Consider the following 21,297-nt stretch of genomic DNA (forward strand, 5'->3'; position numbering starts at 1 on the left):
TGAAAACCAACCAGCAACGTTTAATAAAAAAATAAGCAAGTTATCCAGGACCCGACCCAATGAGCAGATGTCCCCAAGAGAGCAAAGCACTGCTGGCCGGCTCGGACATTCATTCCCGGCCGGAGGCACAGCAAGTCCCTCAGCCCAAGCCGCGGAGCACCGGCCCAGGCCCCGGGCAGTCCCTGGTGCAGCCAAGCCCCTGCAGGGCCCCAAACACACAAGCCCACCAAAGGCTTGAACGCAGGAACCCCACGGAGCAGGCAGAGCCCACGCCCGAGACGCAGGGCAGGGAGGTCAAGCAGACGGGATGACAAGTCAACACAGGAGGTGGGTGAGCACAGGAGACCCAGCCCCTGCTTTATCCCTTGCCCCCGCCAGGGGGGCTGGGTCCAGGGAAGCCTGGCGTGGCCGTGTGGTTGCTAGGACCCGCGGCTGTCCCTGGTGAGGGGAGAGCCACCCTCCCTCCTGGGTGGTGGTGGTGGGGGAATTTGTCTGCACACGGCTTGGGTGAGCAGGCTGGGGGGGGCGGGGCAGGCAGGGATCAAACTCTCAGCCAACAATTCTCCAGTCTCACGGGGAGTCCACGAGGTCTGGTACACAGTAGGCGCTCCATCAACGCCTGCTGCAAGGAGAAATAAGATTCATCTTGTTCATTTGGGTGGCCCTGCACGCAGGAGGGTCGTCTTGATGTCCTGACCCAGCACAGGCTGTGCTGTTTGGTTTCGCTAATGCCGGCCCCCAGCGGGCGCCCTCTACACGTGTGAGGAAGAAGCCAATTGAAGAGTGAAAAGCACCTTGTTGATTTTCACCCCGGCACCAAGCTCAGTTCCCAGCACACAGCAGGCACTCGATAAATGCTCTGAGTTAATAAGCACCTGTCTTTGTGTTCCAAGTACCAGGCACATGGTGGGTGCTTCATAGGTATTCGGAGAAACGAATGAAAGTATCTTGTTTATCCCGGTATTCCCAGAGCCCAGAATGGTTGGTGCCCGACATACAGCAGGCATTCAATAAATATTTCAATGCATTAGAACAATGACTGTGTATCACTAGTGCTGATTCTTGGGGTGGGGAGGGGGGGGAAATCAACAAAAGCGTGATGGACCAAACGGTCACTATCTGAAGGAATAATTATGCCCCATCCACCGCCAACGCGGAAGCCTGGTACCCGATGAGGACTTCCAAGTGTTTGGCACCTGAAGACAGGAACGAGGTCTGGCTCTCTTCTGATGCCCTAGTGCCCAGCCCCATTCCCGGCATACAGTAGGCACTCCATTAAAGCTGCCTGCGTGCACGTGATTGCTGCGCCAGAGCCGAGCCAAGCCGGCCGCACCGCACACTGCCTCGAGGGGAGAGCCCTCGGCCGCCTACCGGGGGTCGGGCTGTGCGGGTGAGGCCGGCTTTGGCGGTTCGGCCCCCAGCGCTCAGAGCTCGTCGCGGGCCGCGCTGTCCAGCGGCGACTGCAGCACGTCGGAGTTCTTGGCCTCGCGGCTCAGCGCCTGCTGCTCCCGCATCTTCTGGGACTTGGCGCGGTCCCAGTCGGTCTTCACGTGCTCGTTGTTCCACACCACCGAGGTCTCCGTGTCGCTCACATAGCCATCGTCCCCCGTGTAGTGCGTGGGGTAGACGAGCAGGGGCTCCACCGAGAAGGCGCGCAGGTTGCGGGGCGAGAAGTGGGCCTTGTACTCGGACCTGGTGGGGGAAGAAAGGGGGGCCGCCATGGGTTGGGAGTCCTGACCGACCGACCGAGGTGGAAGTGGACGGGGCGGGAGGGGGGGCAGGCACCTAGGAAAGAGTGGGTGGAGGGAAAGCCACAGGATGGGGGTCCACCCCGCCCACCGACCCAGGCCCGCCCCTCTCACACTGGGTGCTTGTCAAACATGACCGGCAGGAACTCGTCGACAGGCAGCATCTTGGAGAGCGGCTGGGCGGCCAGCAGCTTGCGGGCGCCCTGCAGGGAGATCACGTAGGCCAGCGTCCAGTAGGAGTAATCTGCCTCCACCAGGTTCCTCACGCGGGGCACGGCCTTCTCCGGGTGCTCCACCTGCATCCGCTTCCGGCCCACGTAACTGCGGGTGCAGAATCAGGGTCCTGTCACCCTCTTCGCCCCCGCGGAGAATGCTAAGGGAGCGAGTCTGAGGTCTGGTGAGCCTCCGTCAGGCCCTGGGGTGGAAGCGAGCTGGGCGTGTTTGGGGGAGCAGCCAGGAGGCAGGGGTGGCTGCCGGACCACGGTGGACCTCAGGGATCTGGGACGTGCAGGGAGGAGACTGTGTTTTTCCCAGGGGTACTAGGGAGCCATGGGAGGATCTGGAGCTCAGAAGGGAAAGACGTCCTGGACACTCTGAGGTTGAACCATGGGAAGGACTGGGGCTAGGAGGGAAGCTGTTCTGAGTTCAGAAGGCTGTGGGGCAGCTGGGCAACGTCCAGGAATGTGGTGAATGGCTGGGGAGGAAAGGGTATCGCTCCTAGTCCTATGACTAGCACAGTCCAGAGTCTGGGGCCCAGCACCTGCATCAGGGCCCTGTACACCCGGGCCCGGGGGACAAACCAACTCATCTAGGGGAGATTCCAAAGGACTGTCCAGAAATATGCTGGCCACATCAGACCTACTGCTAGTCTAAGACCCAGGCTTCCTGGCCACGCCCCCACACTCAGACACGCCCCCAGCTTCTGGGCACAGCCCCACGCCCTGACCACACCCACCCCACGCCACAGCCCAAGATCTTCAGCCCTGAGCACAGGCTTCCATCTCAAATCTCAGGCAAACCCCATCCCCTCTAGGACTCCTCAAGCCTCCAAGCCCTCTCGAGCCCCCTCCCCACAGGCCAGGTCCCTAGATTTCCAGGTCATCTTCACAGGCCACAGGCCCTACCCCCCAGGCCTTAGTCTAAACCCTGAGTGCTCTCTGGATCCAGGAACCACAGGCTACACCTGAGTCCCCTCCCGCCACACCCCTGAGAGTTGGTACGGCCTATTACCCTATAAAGGCCCTCAGACCTCCAGGCTCTAGGCCTCATTTCCCGGGTCCAGACTGCGGCTCCACCCACTCCAAACCGAGCCCCCAAGCCCCGACCCCACCCCAGTGCCACCCAGGGGCCCAAGCTCACATGAGGTCCCAGTCCAGACCCTCCCGTTCCACATCCCGCATGAGGTTGAGCAGGCGTCTCTTGAAGAAGATCTCAAAGCGCAGGTCGTCCTCGAAGACAAGTGACTTCCGCAGCCCGCGGTCCACAACCTGAGGGAGGATGCCCTGCCCACATCAGACGGGGACCAAGGCCAGACCTGACCCAGAAGTCAGCTCTGCTTCAAGGCCCTGGGGCCACAGGAGAGAAGCAAACACAAGCCTTCCTCACCGTCGTCTGGATCCACCTCTTGGCCATCAGCTCCTTGCACACTTGGCGATAGGTGCCCTGGCCTTGCCCTTGGCCTGACTGCTCCTTCCCACCCCAGGGTCTGTACCTCTGCCGATGCCAACGCAGAGTGCCCACCACCCACCGCCGCAGCACGGTGGCAGGCTGGCCCCCAGCCTTAAGGCCTGGGCTCAGAGGTCACCTAGGAGGCCCTCCCTGACCACTGGCCACAGCTGTCAGCTGAGGACAATTCGTCCTCGTGTGGGTGCGTCACACTTAGATTACTGTGGTTTGCCATCAGAGTCCCCATCTCCCAGGGCGTGAGCCCCCTGCCAGGACCCGCATCTGTCTTGGTGGCTGTCCCGCTCCCAGCACCAGGCCGGATGCACAGCAGGTGCATGGGCGTCCCCAAAGGCACTTGAGAAGCCTCAAGACTGAGGAGGGTGACTGTCATCTTCAAGAACAGGGTGCCCTCCTCGCTCACAGAGCTCACCCCTCTGAGAGGCAGGGTTTGGCTTGAACCCAGATCAGGCCGCCTGGATACAGGAACCTCGGCCCCTTGCCCTCCATGACGAATCTCACTGAGGAAGAGAGGACCCATCACCTCAAACGCCCGGACACCCCATCTGGCCCCCAGCCCGGTGGTTCCATGTTTGAATCTCAGCCTCTGAGAGTGGCTGACAAGACCCCGGTGTGGGGTTAGCGTTGCTGACTGTCCCCGTGGCTGTCACTTCTACTGGTAAGTGTTGAGCAGAACACCAAGTCCAGGCTCCAAGGACCCGTGGCAGCAGCGGGGTGAGAAGGGGCCTCACTTGGAGGTCCTGGGTCTGAGACCTCACCTTCTCTGGAAGCTGGACACATCCCTGCCTCCCTCATCTGCTTCCCTCTCTGCACAACGGAAGGATAGCAGCTGCCCATCCAGGCTAACGTGACATCCTGGTGGAGGGTTCTCTGAACCGAGGCCCTGTGTCATGCTGAAATTCCAGAAGCCTGCAGGGGGTGCCTGCAGCGAGTCCCTCCCTGGGTGGCCGGAAGCCTGAGCGCAGCCCTGCCCTCCCCCGCCAGACCTACCTCCTTCCAGATGTTGTAGTGGCTGAGGAAGCAGCCCAGCTCGCCCTTGGTAAGGGGCCGCCCGTGGTAGGGGTCCCGGTAGCCGGGCAGCATCTGGATGCCCAGCGCCTCCACCTGGCTGGTGTTCATGGCCCTGGAGGCGGGGACGGGAAGGAGGGGGTCAAAGTAAGCCGTATGTGACAGTGCCGGCCCCCAGGCCGTCTACACCCAGGTGCCCTGCCCACCCGCTCCAACAGCCACAAGCCCCCCCCAACCCCCCCACCCCGTGGCTGGACTCGGGACGCACTTGCCGTCCACAGCCTCCACCAGGCGGCACTCGATCTCCTGTGCCTGCAGGGCCCGCAGCATGCGCTCCCGCCGGTCCTGCCGCCGCTTCAGGTTGATCATGAAGACCTGCGGGCCCAGAGCTCCTGTCGAACCCTCCAGGCCGGCCCCTGCCTCCGCCCCGCCCCCACCCGCTGGGGTAAGCCTGGCTCACCTCGTCGAAGCCCATCTTGTCAGGCGTCTTGGGGGGCACGGAGATGAACCTGGAGGGCTCCGCCGGTGGGTGCTTTACTGTGAGGCAGACAGAATCCAGGGTGTCAGTGGGATCACCCAGGGAGGCGCTCCAGCCTCCAGTGTCCCTTCCTTTCCCCAGCCCCTCTGGGACCCCCGTCCCCCTAAGCTCCTTAGCCTGGAATCATTGATGATGTTGCACCTACTCACTCTGGCTATTGGCACTGCCCCCAAATGTACTCCCTCCTACCTCAGGACCTGTGTACATGCTGGGCCTCTGCATGAAACACCTTCCTTCCTCCCCTCCTTCTCCTGAGTTCTCAGCTAAGACGCCCTCTTGAGCTGAAGCAGGGTACCTCCTCCTGGCTCCCACAGCATCTGGCCTTCCATCATCAAACCCCAATCCTGTGAGCCCACCTCCCTGGCTTTCGATCTGTCTGCCACAAGCACTGCAGGACAGACACCACGTCTGTCCACTCACACTGAATCCCCAGTGCCCAAAGCTTGGTACACAGCAGGCACTCAATAATTACTCAGAGAATGAACAAAAAAATGATGGCAAACTGTGTGACCTTAACCTACTGGGGCCTTGGCTTTCTTCATCTATAAAAAGAGACTCCAATTTTATTTTATTGAAGATTTATTTATTTGAGAGAGAGAAAAGTGTGCTTGAGTGGGGGTAGTGGGGGTGAGGGACAGAGGGAGAGAGAATCTCAAGCAGACACCCTACAGAGCACGGATTCCCAACATGGGGCTCAATTTCAGGACCCTGAGATCATGACCTGAACTGAAACCAAGGTCTGACGCTCAATTGACTGAGCCACCCAGGTGCCCCAGGACTCCAATTTTAAAAACCTCCTCCTCGGGTGCCTGGGTGGCTCAGTGGGTTAAGCCGCTGCCTTCGGCTCAGGTCATGATCTCAGGGTCCTGGGATCGAGTCCCGCATCGGGCGCTCTGCTCAGTAGGGAGCCTGCTTCCCTCTCTCTCTGCCTGCCTCTCCATCTACTTGTGATTTCTCTCTGTCAAATAAATAAATAAAATCTTTAAAAAAAAAAAATAAATAAAAACCTCCTCCTCAGGATGCCTGCGTGGCTTAGTCAGTTGAGAGTCTGCCTTGGCTCAGGTCATGATGCAAGGGTCCTGGGATCGAGTCCCACATCGGGCTCCTTGCTCGACACGGAGCCTGCTTCTCCCTCTGCCTGCTCTGCCTATTCTGCCCGTAGCTCTCTGTGCTTCTGCTCTCTCTCTGACAAATAAATAAAAATCTTAAAATAAAATAAAATCTTAAAAAAACAAAAAACTCCTCCTCCTCCCAGAGGTTTCAGGAGATGCCATGAAATGATGCACATTATGGGCTGAATCGTGTCCTCCCCAACAGGATGGAGTCTTAACCCCCAGCACCTCAGAATGTGATCTTATTTGGAAATAGGGTCTTTACAGAGACAACCAAGTGAAAATAGTGACTGGGGTCCTTATCAAAATGGGCAACTTGGATCCAGCCACACACGCAGAGGGGGGACCACGGAGATACACCTGCAGAAGGTGACCATGGGACCGGAGTGGCAGGTCTATAAGCCAAAGTATGGCAAGAATTTCAGAGTGGCCATGAGCCCCGCCCCCAACGCGCCAGCTGCTGTCAGCAGCGCTCAGACCACATCTCCAGGGCCTTGTCTTGGCACAACCCTGGCAGCTTCCTTCAGAAGGATCAGCTCCACGGGTGGACAGGAGGCTGGAGAGGCTGGCCCAGAGGAACCCAGTCTGAAGGTGAGTGCGCCATCTGCCCCATGGAGAATAAAGGCCCCGTGTGAGCCTGAGGGAGAGACACAGGCCTCTCTGTCTGGGACAGGCTGGGGCGCGGCCCAAAGCCAACCTGAGCCCCCAGGAACACCACATTCCGGGGTTTCCTCCTGCCCCGGGGCTCTTCACAGCTCTGCCCCGCCCCGTCCCCACCCTCTTGGGGGAGCTGGAGATGGAGAACAAGATGCTGGGATCTGAGCACCCAGTTCAAACTCCGGATGCCTTTTCCCTTCTCCTTCTGAGCTTCTGCCCCTCCACTGAGGGGTGCGGAGGGCAACAAGGCTGCCTGCGGTGGGGGAGGAGCTCCTCACTGTCCACAACAGGCATCCAGAAGGAGCAGAGCAATGCAGCCTTTCCAGAAAAGTCACAGCACAGTGATTACAAAAACCGAACACCTCCAGACCCATCGTGGGGGTAAATAATCAAACCTACCCAAAAAGACATCTGGCCTTTGTCCCCAGCGGTAGAAGCCCTCTGAACATTCTGCCTGACAGAACTATCTTTGTTTGCCTGGGCTCTCGGGCCACACTGGGTGGTCTATGCCAACAGTGTGATTTAGGGGAGGGGTCTTGGGCCGTGTGGAATCAGCTCACCCCCTGCAGGGGCTAGAGAGGCAATCAGCCAGGTCCGTGTGAGTGAGCCCCAGTAAAAAGCCTGGACCCTGAGGCTTAGGGAGCATCCCTGGACGGTAGTACACCATGTGCATGGCCATACAGGGCGCTGGGAGAACTGAAAGCTGTCCACACGAATCCACAGATGGGGGACACCCGGAAGTTCATGCATAGAACTCTCTGGGTCGCCAGCCCAGACACCCCTTCCCTTTGCCAGTTGTAACCTGCATCCTTTTGCTTGTAATAAACCCTGAGTATAAGAGCAAGGGTTACCAGGCGATGGGGAAAGATGTTCCATTGTCCACGAGAGGGGTGGGGGAAAGGAAGCAGGCGGCAGGATCCCCCAGCCCCGGGGACATCACTGAGCCTTCCTGCAAGTCTGAAATTTCATCACTGGACAGACTTTTGAACGCATGAAAAATCACATGCACAGTCTGGGATGAAGATCACATCCCCACACAGGGATGGAGAGAAAAATACAGTCTTCACTCAGACCGGAAGGAAGGATTTACACAAATATCTGAAACCCCCAGACCCTCCTTCTGTCTGTTCCGTAGGCTTTGCTCTGGCCCTCGAGACATAGGAAAATATTCACTCCTCTGGTGACATCAGGTTCTAATACTTTCTAACTGAGCCTGGGTGGCTCAGTTGGTGGAGCATCTGACACCTGATTTTGGCTCAGGTCATGTTCTCATGAGAGCCCTGCATCGGGCTCTGCTAGCTGTGGAGACAGTGTAAGATTCTCTCTCTCTCTCTCCCTCTCCCTCCACACCGCCCCCGCTCTCGTGTGCTTCCTCCCTCGCTCTCAAAAAATGAAAAATAATAAAAATAAAAGTTATTAATATATAAATAAAAATAACATCTAAAAAAATAATAAAATCAAAAAAAAATAAAATAAAATCAAGTAGGAAAACTCTGGCAGCCTGTGAGACATTTTTCAGAGGCCAGTCACCGGCGGGAGCTGGTGACGCCAGAGACCCTCCCTCTGTGAGTGTGGCCTGGTGGGGCTGCTGGACCAGGCCTGGGCATCTGAGTGTGACAAATGCTCAGGTACTACAGGGGTCTTCACCCTGGTGACCATGCAACCTACAGGTGTCACCTCAAAGTACCCAATGTCCCCCAAAAAACAGAGGGCAGGGTGCCATTCCATCTTCAGCCACCAGGGGGGGTGTCTTAGAACTTTCCAGAGAGAGGTTTAACCATGGGAAAGGTTAAAGGAGCAGGGCTCCTCCCTGTCTGTGCAGTGGGAGGAAAGGCCACGCTGCCTCAGAGGCCTTTTGGGGGATGTGCGTGGCCAGCACTGGGCGAGGCCCTCACAAGAGACACTGTCTGGTGTCTCTGGAGAGCCTCAGCAGGAACAGGAGCCCCCTCCTCAAACAACCTTGGTGGCAGCTCTGCCCTTTGTGCTTGTCCCATCTCAGGGGCCCACTAGAGGGATGGCTAGTTGCATAGTTCATGGATTTATTTGTATATATATATTAGAAAGGCACAAGCTTGCAACTATAGTAAAAGTACCTAGTTTCCGGGGCACCCGGGTGGCTCAGTCATTAAGAGTACACCTTCGGCTCGGGTCATGATCCCAGGGTCCTGGGATCGAGCCCCAGGTCAGGCTCCTTACTCAGCAGGAAGCCTGCTTCTCTCTCTCCCTCTGCGTCTCCCCCTGCTGTGTTCCCTCTCATTGTCTGTCAAATAAATAAATAAAATCTTTTAAACAATTCCTAGTTTCCTTTTTTAAATGTATTCAAGTGGGGGGAAAAAGTGTCTGCTTAAGATAAGTATGAAATAACGCTGGGTCTGGGTTTGGCAGCGGCATGGATGAGGACACAGCTTGCAATGGTGGAGCCCCAGACACCGCCAGGCCCCTTCTGCCCTCACACCCTCTATAGCTCCCAGCTGCCTTTGGGCAAAAGCTCTGTTCCTCAGCTTGGTGTCAAAGGCCCCTGTGCTGGCCCTGCCTGTCAGCTCTGCCCACTCGCCGCCTTTATTTCTGTCCCGTCAATCTTGGCTGTTCTCTGAGCTCAAGTCCCCTCCAGCCTCCTGGCCTTTGCCCGTGCTGTTCCCTCCAGCTATAATTCTCTTCCTGGCTAACTCCTACCCACCACGCATCTTCATGCCCCCTCTTCCCAGGAGCCCATCCTGACTGCTCTCAGGATGCTGCACACAGCTTCCAAGACCAGGGACAACCATCCACCTTGTTCGTGCCGAGTCCCCCACTCCCAGCCAAGGGACTGGCACGCAACAGATGGGACAGAGGCAGGGTGGTAGAGAAAGGGAGGTGACTCAGCCCTCCGTGTTTGGGGACTCACCCATGACCTCCAGCTGCACGTGCATGAAGCTCTCGGCCTCATCCTGGAGGGTGCTGTGTGACCGCAGCGGCACAGGCAGGAAGCCGTACACCTCCTTGTTGCAGACGTACATCTGGACCTCTGCGGCCGAGGGAACAACAATGCAAAGTGAAAAATGGTACGAGGCAACAGCGGCTCCCAGAAACCAGACGCACCACTGAGGGTGAGCCTAGAACCTCTCCAGGTCCCCCCCCCCGTTCCCGGCACCCGGCGGGGACTCCTCAGCTCCCCAGCTGCCAGGCCGGCCTGGGAAGAACTCCAGAGCTGTTAACGAGTGCCTCTCACGGCCACTGCCATGATCCCCCGCGGGGTTCCGAGGGCCAACCGCACAACCCCCGGGGGGGCAGCGCAGAGGCCCAGTGGGGCAGGAAAGGAGACGCGGCTGACCCGGACAGAAGCAACAGCACCTCCATCTGCATTTGTCCTTTTTGGGTGGTTTAAGGTTTTATGCATATCGTTTCTTTTTTAAGTGAAAAACCCAATGAAAAACGATTCCACTTGAACTGGTTAACTTTTTCTGTAAAGGGCCAGATGGTCAATATTTACACTTATGGGCCAGACGGTTCTATCTCAATGACTCAGTTGCAGCTGGAATGCAGCAGCAGCCAGAAATGAGGCTTCAGTGAATGGGCGTGGCTCATGCTGATGAAACTTTCTTTATAGGCACTGAGATTCGAATCTTATACAATCTTCAGATGTCACAAATGTCTTCTTTTCATTTTTTTTTTTTTCCTGTTCAGATGACCAAATACAGACTTGGCGTATATATTTGGTCTTCGTCCACAGGTCCGGGCTCAGTTCCCAAAATCCTTGGAATTTCCTAAATGTTGAGAGCTTAGAGGTGTCTCTCACATTAGTAAGTGACTTTTGGAAAGCACTTAAAGAGGAACCTCCCTCCCCCAACACACACACTGGTTGCCAAGGGGAATCAGCCATGAACAGAGGGCTGGAACTTTCCGTCCTACCCCTCTGGTCTCTGGGGAGGGGAGGGGAGCTAGAGGTTGGATTGCTGAGAGCCAATGATCCAATTAATCACGTCTACATAAAGAAGCCTCCATAAAAACCCAAAAGGATGGAATCCCTAGCAGTTCTGAGTTGGTGAACACGTGGGGTGTGGGGAGAGTAATGTACTGGAGCCTGGAGGGGGAAAGGAAGCTCTGCGCCCCTTCCCCCGGACCGCACACAGCCCACATACCCCATCTCTTCCCCAGGGCTACTCCTGAGTTAGAGCCTTTTAGACTAAACTGAGGCATCTGGTGAGTAAATGGGGTTCCTGAATTCTGTGAGCTGCTCTTACAAAGTAACAGACCCCAAGGAGAGCGTCTTGGGAGCCTCAGGTTTATGGCCAGTTCCCAGAAGCATGTGGGTTTATGGCCAGCATTTGAAGTTGGGGTGGCGGACAGTGTTGTCCGACTGACCACCCCCCAACCTGTGCGATCTGACTGTCAGAAGTGAGTTGAATTGGAGGATACCCTGCATGTCTTACAGAGACAATGGCTTGTTGGTGTGGGGAAGTCGCCCCCACCAACACACACACTCAAGATAGAATTAGGTCCAGGAACCCAAGACATACTTGGCTTAATGCTACAGGAAAACACATGGTGGGCCAGATTTGGGCCATGGGCCATTGTTCGCCGAACCACGGTTTAAAAAAAAAAATGAGAGGCCAGCTATGGCTGTGTTCTTTCTTTTTAAAATGTTTCCTCCCTAACTGTATAATTAGCGAAAAATTATGCTCAACTACGGAAAACTGGGAGAACACAGGAGACTATTAAGGTGAAAATAGCCTCCAATAAAGAGGTCTTAAAGATAAAGAAGTGAAGTGACCCGGCGAAGTGGGGGCTGGAAGAAAGGGAGTACTGGGGACATCACCTGAACACCTGGATACAGCCACACCTGAAACCATCACTGCACCCTGCAGTTCTGGTTTCTGGGAACCTTCTGTGGGCTCACCTGCTTGCTTGCAGGAGAAGGCAAAAACGATGATGTCGTCAAAGGACCAGGTGTAGTCAGGGTGAGGAGGGTAGAACGCCAAGTTCCTGGACGCTGCCTTCCGCAGGTCAATGAGGAAGGTGGAGTGCACCATGGGAACAGCAAAGCAGCCCCGGCGGTCCCGCTTGCGAATGGGGATGTAGGCGGGGGTACGTTTGTAGTAGCCCTGTGGGGGGAGGGTGCAGCTCTATGGGGGGGAGGATCCTAGAGGTAAGGCTGGAGGCCTGGGACAAGGGGAGGCATGGAACACTTGGAGAGCAGGACCCAGACGCCAGCCTCTGGCTGTGGTGGGCTCTCCCTGAGTCCAGAATTCCGGGGGTGGTCAGGGCTCGTCCCCCACACCCAGAGCCACAGGCAGTAGGGTGGGGGCCGAGGAGGGAAGGGATGCAGCTGTGTGCCCACCTACAGACCTAGCTCAACACTTCAGATCAGAAAGGCAGCACTTGGAGGAAATGAGCAAGCTGAGAAAGGGACCAGATATTTGCGATTCCTTGATTTACACAGGACTGAACATCAGAAGTAGGACTTCAAGAAACACGGGGCGAAATCTTTCAAAAACAAGTTTTAACCATCTGAAGTTGTTCTCTCTCTTCATCATACCTTTACAAACTGGAATTGTTAGAGTGTAATATTTAGATTTCCATGACATATTTTTTAAAATAGAAACTACTGAAATGTTCGCTTTAAGAGAGTGAGTTTCCTATTATGTGAATCATACATCAATTAAAAAGACAGGAGGAGACAGGAGGAAGTCCTGGCTCTGGCATGCCCCCCACTCCAGCACCTACCCTTTCACTCCTCCTGGTGTTGCCTGCAATCCCAGCCTCAACGCTGGGGTGGGACTACCGGCCCAGGATCAGTCAATCAGAACCTGGCATTTTCCTGGCTTCGGGAATTGGCTCAGGTGTAGGAGGAGACTGGACAAGGCCCAAAGTGGACTTTGGCTGGATGGTGCTAGGATTGTGCTCCAGGAGTCTGACAATGAAGCCACCCAAAAGATGGAGGAAGATGGGAAAGTTGTTTGAACACCTGGATCAAGCTGTGCCTGAAGTCCTACCTGGCACATGGCTTCCTAGCTGTGTGATCTCAGGCAAGTCAAGTCCTCTCTCCCTGCGTTTCTGTCTCTGCCTCAGTGACTGGGAAGGGAATGGGGAGGAGAGGGCACAATCATAGACCTTCCATCAAGGAGCTAGTTAAGGATTACCACAATGGTGTTGTAAAGGGCCTACCATGAGGTGGTATGGGAAGCTAGGCTCCAGCCACAGTCCCCATTCACTTGCGCCCACCATTCCTGGCCCCCACCCTCCCCCAGCAGCCCCCTCACCTGGGAGGTCATCCCGCACCAGAAGTTGGAGTATGCAGCCCGCGAATCCAGCATGGGGGCCACCACCGTCTTATTCTCAGCAATGAGGAGGCTTAGTGTGTTCGGATTGAGGATCAGGTTGTCTGCGTCCACAAACTGCAAAACACCCAGCAGAGAATCAGCAGGGCCCATAGGACTGACCCAGGCTGGCCCACGGCTCTGAACAGCTGTGGCAGCGGCCAGCATCCTGGAGGGGAGGGGGTGGCAGTCTGGGGATCCTAGAGTAGCAGATGGGGCCCTGGAAGCCAGCCCGTTCCCCCACCACTGGCTCTGCCCCTGGTGACAAGCCCAGTAATGCTCATACAACGAAATACACTCTGTAGCAAGAGAAGGGACAGACCACAACGCACAAAGCAACACAAATGGGGTCCAGACGCGGCACTGGGGGCGGGGGGGAGGGGAACACATCCAACTCGACAGCAAGTACACGTGGCAACATTTATGGGAACTTCTCAAAAAGGCAGCCCCTGTCCATGAGTAGGACGGTAGGAGCAGAGGCCAACTCCGCGGGGCCTGGCAGGGAGGAGCACACTCCTGTCCAATGTGAATTACGGGCTGACAGAGTGTATACAAATCCGGTCTTTACGGAAGCCCTTTGTTTTCCTGTAACACCTTACATGTCGGGATAAAATAATGGTAACTTAGGGGCGCCTGGGTGGCTCAGTGGGTTAAAGCCTCTGCCTTCAGCTCAGGTCATGGTCTCAGGGTCCTGGGGTTGAGCCCCGCTTCGGGCTCTCTGCGCAGTAGGGAGCCTGCTTCCTCCTCTCTTTCTGCCTGACTCGGCCTACTTGTGATCTCTGTCTGTCAAATAAATAAATAAAATCTTAAAAAAAAAAAAAAAAAAAGATGGTAACTTGCTTGCTGCAGCATTGGGATGAAATCCACCAACCCAGGAAAAGGGTCACCATCGGGGCGGAGGTGCCTGCTGTTCCCCCCAAAACCATGTGTCACCAACACTCCCCAAAGAAGCCATACCCGGAGGCTCACTGCAGTGCTGCTGACCACACTAACTGGGGAACGACGCAGGAGTCTAGTCATGGTGAATCGGCTAGAGAAGTTCCGGCCCCATCCCACTGCAGAGTGAGCCCAGACAGCTAGGAATTGCACCGCGGAGTAGGATCAGGCGAGGGTGTCCCTGTCCACTGGAACGTGAAGACACCAGGCCACCACGCATCACGGAACTCTTAGGATTGATTGGTTTTTCTTTTTATTGTTGTTTTTTGTTTAAAAGATTTTTTTATTTATTTGTTTGACAGATAGAGGTCACAGGTAGGCAGAGAGAGAGAGAGAGGAGGAAGCAGGCTCCCCGCTGAGCAAAGAGCCCGATGTGGGGCTCGATCCCAGGGCCCTGGGACCATGACCTGAGCCGAAGGCAGAGGCTTTAACCCACTGAGCCACCCAGGTGCCCCTGATTGATTTGTTTTTAAATGCCTCTGGTCCACAGATAGGCTTTCTGTCCCCGACACAGGATTTTTTTTTTTTTTAAGATTTTATTTATTTATTTGACAGACAGAGATTACAAGTAGGCAGAGAGGCAGGCAGAGAGAGAGGAGGAAGCAGGCTCCCGATGAGCAGAGAGCCCAATGCGGGGCTCGATCCCAGGACCCTGGGATCATGACCTGAGCCAAAGGCAGAGGCTTTAACCCACTGAGCCACCCAGGCACCCACCCACACAGGATTTTTAAAACCTATAAATCACTTGCCACACGCAACAGCAAGAACTAGAGTCCCAGCCTTCCCTGGCAATTCCAGAGTGGCACTCCCACAGGGCAACCCCCAGCTGGAGACGGAAGGTGGTTGCCCCTTGGGGCAAGCCGCGGGGCTGTTCCATGCCTGGCCCCTGCCAACATTTGTATGTGTGACCTTTGAATATATACACAATAAAAACAGCCAGAAGGGTCTGGCGGTTCCTCCAAGAGTTACACAGAGAACTACCTAATGACTCAGCGAGTCCACTCCTAGGTATGCACCGAGACAACTAGAAACAGGCACCTGCACACCCACGTTCACAGAAGCACCGGCCCCGAGAGCCAGACAGTGGAAATGACCCACGTGTCCGTCAACGGGAGAATGGATGAACAAAACATAGTCCGACCATACAATGGAACATCACTCAGCCATAGCAAGGAACACAGCACGGACACACGCCACAACAGATGAACCTCGAGAACATTGCGCTGAGTGAGAGATGCCCGACACAGAAGGCCACAGAGCGCATGATTCACTTATAAGAAACGTCCAGAACAGGCACATCTACAGACACGGAAAGCACACTGGTGGCTGCCAGAGCCTGGGGGAGGGGCGGGGGAGAGGGAGAGACTGCTCCTGGGGACAGGGCAACCTTCTGGGGTGACGGAAACGTTCTGGAACTAGAGAGAGGTTGTGGTTGCATGACATAATGAATGTACTAAATGCCGCTGAGTTGTTCCCTTTGAAACAGTTAATTTTATGTTATGTGAATTGCACCTCAATTAGAAAACACGGAAACCAGCCAGAAAGGGAGTCTCTCTGGGAGGTAAGATTACAAGGTTTGCTTGTTTTTTCTTCCCTAGGTTTCTTATTTTTTCTTGTATATTTTCTTATAAGTAACACCCGGAGCATTTACAAAAAGAGGGAAAAAAAGTGGTCCTTTTTAAACATTTTTTTTTTGCTTTTTCTTTTAAAAAGAGGTCTTTAAAAAAGAAAAAAGAGGTCCTTTTCATAAAAATTTTAAAACACTGGACAAATGATTTCACACCCCAATATGGATTTCCAAAGTCCCTAGTTACCAAAAGATACTGGTGTGTCAAAAGCTGCTTTGAGTTTTGAACTGACATGTAGAGTTCCACCCAAGTTTGCAGAGGGAAAAAAGTGAAAACCAACCAGCCTCAAACCCTGAAAGCAAAACCCAGGGAAGCAAATAAGGTGGCCTTGTGCTAGACAGTTCCAGAAGGTTCTGGTCCCACCACTGCGCCTCACTGGTTCTGAGACTACCAACAAGCACGTTGTTCCCTCTATCTTTAAGCCTCCATTTTCCCATCTATAAAATGGTCTGATAAGGCATCAACCCATAGGGCTCCAAGGAAGAGCTTGTTCCATTCTTCCTCCTCTCTGCAGAGCTCAGGCCAGGCACACGGGGTCCTCCCGGCCCCCTCACATCCAGTCCCTGAGCAGGGTCCGTCCCCTTGACCTATGAAGGCAACCTCAATCTACTTGCCTTTCTTCACAGCCCTGCTCCACACTGGCCTCCTGCTGTTCCCCCTCTAGCCTCAACAGGCCCTGCTCCCCACAGCAGCCACGGAGCTTCTGAAAATCATAAATCAGAACACAACTCTCCCCTGCTCATATACCCTCCATGGCTCACCATTACCCACAATGTAAAAACCAAATCTCTGCCTCGGTCCGCATAGTCTGGTCCCCTCCCACCACTACAGAACCACCTCCATCACCCCCACAGGGGCCTCAACGGTCCCTGAAAGCCTCAAGCTTGCACGCTACTCTGCTCCCTCTGCCCCAGTTTCCCGAGGCTGGCTTCTTTGTTCCTTCAGGTCACAGCTAGGGTTCTCTCCTAAGAGAGGCACCCCCAACCCTGCTCACTCGTCACTACATCTGTTGTGCCATCTGACTGTGCCATCTGTTGTGGATTGAACGGTGGCCCCCAAAAAGGTTGAAGTCCTAACCCAGAGGACCCTGCGACTGTTTTCTTATTTGGAAACAGGTCTTTGCAGATGTAACTAGGATGTAGGTTAAGATGCGCTCACACAGGAATTGAGCTAAAGTCAATGACTGATGACCTGGTACGAGGAGGAGGGACAGAGAGATAAGCCCACGGGACCACAGAGGCAGACAACAGAGGGACACAGCCACAGGCCACAAGCCCAGGAGCACATGGAGCCCCAGGAGCTGGAAAAAGTGAGGAAGGATCCTCCCCTAGAGCCAGGGGAGGGGGCAGGGCCTGGCTGATACCTTAACTTCAGACTTCTGGCCTCCAGAACTGGGAGACAATGAACTTCCGCTGTTTGCAGTCCCCCCCTCCCCGCCAGGGCGGGGAGTCCTTTGTCACAGCAGCCCCAGACACTGATCCACCAGCCTCCACAATCACAGCACGGGCTGCTCTCAGTTCTTCCTCACTCGGTTTTGGTTTCTGGCCATGGCCCCCCTTCCTGGGACACTAGGAAGGCAGGGCTCAGCCCGGGTCATCCTCACTGCATCCCCAGGCTCTGGCAGGTGGAAGAAGATAGAGACCACAGCTCGGGGGTCTGGCGCCTAAATGAAAACCGACCACAGGCTCTGTCGGGCTGGCATCAGGGGAGCCAGGCCCAGCAGCCCCGGTGCCATCCAGTCCCATCCACACCAGGGGAAGGGATCACGTCCTGATCAAAGGGATGGACTCAAGGAGCTCGCACAGGCCTGTGGGCAGGTACCTTCACATTACTGCGTTCCAGCCTGAACCGTCCCTTCCTCCAGAGGCAATGGCTGGCCCAGGAGAAGGAAGTGAAAGTCAGGTCTCAGCAGCCTAGACTCTCCACCAGCCCGCAAACTCCCACCCCATCTTCCTGCTTCTCAGCTGTCACCCAGAGGATGTCACTGTGGGGTGCAAAGAGGTGGCAATAAAGTGGAGACAACCCCAGGGTGCAACCCCAGGGGATAGTCGGGGACATCAACCGATGTTAAGAACCTTGGAGGCCAGGGATCGAATCCCAGCTCCTCCGCTAACCAACTGTATCACATCAGACAACTCATTCCCCCATCTCAGAGCCTGTTTCCTTCTGTAAACGGGCTTAAGGATGATCTCCACATCCCACTGATGCCCCTTCCCTCGGTGGCCACCCAGATGTCCCGCATGATCTCAGAGTAGCTGGCTGAGACTCACCAGGATGTAATCAGCCCACATGTCCCGGGCAGATTTCAAGGCTGCCTGGCGCAACTTCATAACGTGCTCATAGCGCAAGTCAGACCAGTGTTTGGGGCCCTCCTCATCCGGGTAGGACCTGCAGAGAGAGACAGCTGTCATGTGCGAAGGATGGAGCGCTATGGCAACCCAGAGGGCAGTGGTCAGAGAGGGCTTCCTGGAGGAGGGAATGTGTAGGCAGACACGTAAAGAAATAAACCCGGAAAGGCTGAATGGAACAAGTGGTCTGCACTGCCCAGGGGCTCATGAGAAAGTTATGCATAGAGTGAGACTGGGAACAAAGCAGTAGGCGTCCACCAGGAGGACAAGGGAGTGAGGGAACTCTAGGTGGAGAGACCTGTGGGGACAAAAGTCCACCTGGAGGATTATGGCCCACTGAAGCTGAGGGCGGGTCAGAGCAGCCAAGGCCAGCCCGTACAGCTGCAGAGTTGGGCCAGAGAGGCAGAGGAGGAAGGGCTGGGGTTCTGTCACAGGACAATGGGGAGTCATGGAAGGTGTGTGAATAGGGGCGCAGCCCAGTTGACTTGGGGAAGGGGGTCAGGGCAGAACCTGGAGCTCACCTGGGTTCCTCCGCTGGTCGCCACTCCACAGAGTGGTACAGACTCTTCACGGCCACCAGCCATTCCCGCAGCACAGCCGATGTGTTATCTGAGTTGTGATCTGTGGCCACCCTGCAAAGCAGAGCAGGGCAGTCAGCGTGAGGCTGGGGAGACTGAGGCAGCCCCGGGCAGCAGGGAAGCAACATGGGCTCCACACCCCGAAGCTTGCCTTCCAGCAGCTTATACAGCCCTGAGCAAGATGCTTCCCTCCTCCATGCCTGTTTCCTCATCTAAAACAGAGATGAGGGCAGGACCCACTGCACTGGGCTACAAAAGGGATTAAACAAGCTTTTGGGGAAAAATACAGCAGACACTGAGCACCCAGGATCTCATAACCACGTTAAGGACTAAATATGGTGATTTAATTTAAAAATTCTGTATCATCTACCCCCACCCCACCATCCCTGACTGTCTCCTATCAACAACACCACCTTAGAGTGCCTGTGCTTACTGGTTAATTCAACAAACATTTTTTAAGCACCAACTGTGTGACTGCATTATCCAGGCTGGCGAATCTGCGATGGAGGGGTGAGGGGCATTTAGGAGTCCACAATAAGTTCTTATTAACTTGCCAACATGAGCAGCCATGACTAGTAAGGACAACATAACCATAACCACAGTTCTGGTCACCCAGCACCAAGCTAGAGATCCCAGGCTCAAGGCCTTGAGTGCATTAACTAGTTAATTTTCCGAGAGGAAGGCAACCAGAGTTCTATTAATGCCCCCATTTTCCAGATGAGGAAACCGAAGCAGGAGGCAGGAAATCACGAGTTGCGATATAGCTCTGCCCACTCCCCCACCCTTGGCCACCTGGTCCCATAACCCACGCACCCACCCACCCACGCTGGTTAGAGGGCAGGGGATCGACTCAGGCTAGATTCAGGATTCAATGCCCCAGAAGCTGAAAAGACTTCCTGTCAGTGGAAATGCAGTGTGGGCCGTGGGGGCTCCAGGATCCCCTAATTGGAGCTGTGAGTGCCCCGAAGGCGGTTTGAGGGTTCGTCCCAAGCAGAGCAGCCCAGCCCTGGGCTGGGCACCAGTGGTTCGGAATCTGCCCCAACGGCGGGGCCAGAGGCCAGAGCACGGTCCGTCAGTCCCACAGCGGCGGAGCAGAGACCGGGAGGGAGGGACAGCAAGCGGAGGGCCAGCGGGTCTGGCCGGCCCGAAGAGGGAAACAAGCAGGGGCCACGCGTGGGTCCCGCCCGCCTCGCCCGGTGCCAGGGCAGCAGTCAGCGCGCGGGGTGGAGCCGGCTGGATGGGGGAGGCAGGCCGGGCGCGGGGAAGGCGGGTGCCGAGCTCACCACAGCGCCGTGCGCTCCCGCGGGTGCCGCAGCCGCTCGAGCGCGCCCAGCGTGGCGGGCAGCGCGTGGGCCGCGTTGCGCGCCACCAGCGCGATGAGGACTCGGGGCGCCTGCAGCGGCGACTCGGGGCTCCAGCGTTCCTCCGGGAAGTAGGCGGCGGCGCCCGGCGGGCCGCCCGGGGGCGGCAGCGCCAGCAGTAGCAGCAGCAGCAGCACCGGGCGCAGCCGCCAGCGCCGCCTGCACACGCGTGGGGCCGCCGCCATCGCTCCACGCGTCGCCTTTAAACCGCTTTTCTGCCGGAGGACGCGGACCGCGCCTCGAGCCAGCCACCGGGCCCCGCCCTGCCGCGCGCCTTAAAGGGGAGGAGAGTGCCTGGAGTGAATCAGCCGTCTGGGCCCGCTTCCCGGACCCCTCCTCCCGAGGGCCTTAAAGGCTCAAAGTGCTGCGTACGCGACTCCCACCGGGAGTCACGTCAGTCCCGCCCCGACGCCCCGCCCCCCGCTCCCGCCTTAAAGGCACAGAATGCTCCTAGCGTTCCCGTTTCACGTGACTCAGTGCCATAAAGGTGTCAGAGCTCACAACGCTCCGTTCCTCCCGACACCCGCCCCCGCCTGGACCTTCCCCTGATACGCCGTGCCACTTCCATTTGTGTAGGATCCTGTCTCTGCCACCAGGCGGACCTGGCTAGTTAGGACCTGGTTTCAAAGGGCTGTTGGGTATTAAGCATGCGGTTTCTAGCGTCCCCAGAGACCTGGCTTCAAATTCAGCCCCCACTGTGGGCTCCCAGTGAGAGCCTCAATTTGTCTATTTGTAAAATAGGGTCTTACCGACACCGCAGGGTTGGCGTCAGATGGAGCCAGATACTTGTAAGCGTTGAGCACGTGCTCCGCAGGTGGGGTGGGAATTTCCATAGAAATGCTGCTAAGGGATTGTTTCCCAATGCTCCAATGTACTTTCTAATGGATTGTTTTTGGGTCGATCTTAAAAACTAAGTTTTAAGAAGGATGCTCAGGTATACATTTGTTAATATGATGGTGAGGGGAGAGATTCAGTACTGTTAGGTAAAATTCAGGGTCCTGCGACCTTGTGCTCAAAGGGACAGTAGGGCCTGAACTGAAGGAAGTAAGACAGGGAGGCGGGCTTGACCCAAATGCCTCAAATCTCCCAGCATGGCTAGCGGAGTCACATGATACTTGCCCTTCCTCCTCCCCATGTCCTTCTCCTTGTCCATCCCTCTCTTCGAATTTCATCTCTCCTTTATTTCTGTTCTCCAGTTTTTTTTCTACAACAGTCATTTGTTCAAGTTCAGTTTTTAGCTGAATATTTTGGAAACGTACCCTAAAATGTCCTGGTTACATGATTGACTAAGGGGGTGAGGGATGGGAGTAGAGGAAAGGGATCTGGCCACACTTGGTCACTGCTGAATCCGAGTGGGGGCACACAAGAGTGTGCTTTTGGGGTGTATTTGAAACTTTCTGTAAC

The 21,297-nt window shown here is 55.8% G+C and overlaps 1 protein-coding gene across 1 annotated transcript; it reads right to left on the minus strand.

Moving 5' to 3' along the window:
• On the minus strand, window positions 1–20,148 carry COLGALT1 (collagen beta(1-O)galactosyltransferase 1). The gene is made up of 12 exons (XM_044253954.1): window positions 19,816–20,148; window positions 18,476–18,586; window positions 17,877–17,994; window positions 12,986–13,120; window positions 11,623–11,827; window positions 9,631–9,750; window positions 4,900–4,976; window positions 4,708–4,814; window positions 4,422–4,554; window positions 3,108–3,235; window positions 1,863–2,069; window positions 1–1,692 (listed from the first exon to the last, which is right to left on the minus strand). The coding sequence occupies exons 1-12, from the start codon at window positions 20,076–20,078 to the stop codon at window positions 1,425–1,427; spliced, it is 1,872 nt and encodes a 623-aa protein (XP_044109889.1). The 5' UTR covers window positions 20,079–20,148; the 3' UTR covers window positions 1–1,424.
• Between the last annotated feature and the right edge of the window lie 1,149 nt (window positions 20,149–21,297).

The sequence above is a fragment of the Neovison vison genome, chromosome 6, assembly GCF_020171115.1.
Source record: "Neovison vison isolate M4711 chromosome 6, ASM_NN_V1, whole genome shotgun sequence".
Lineage (NCBI taxonomy): Eukaryota > Metazoa > Chordata > Mammalia > Carnivora > Mustelidae > Neogale > Neogale vison.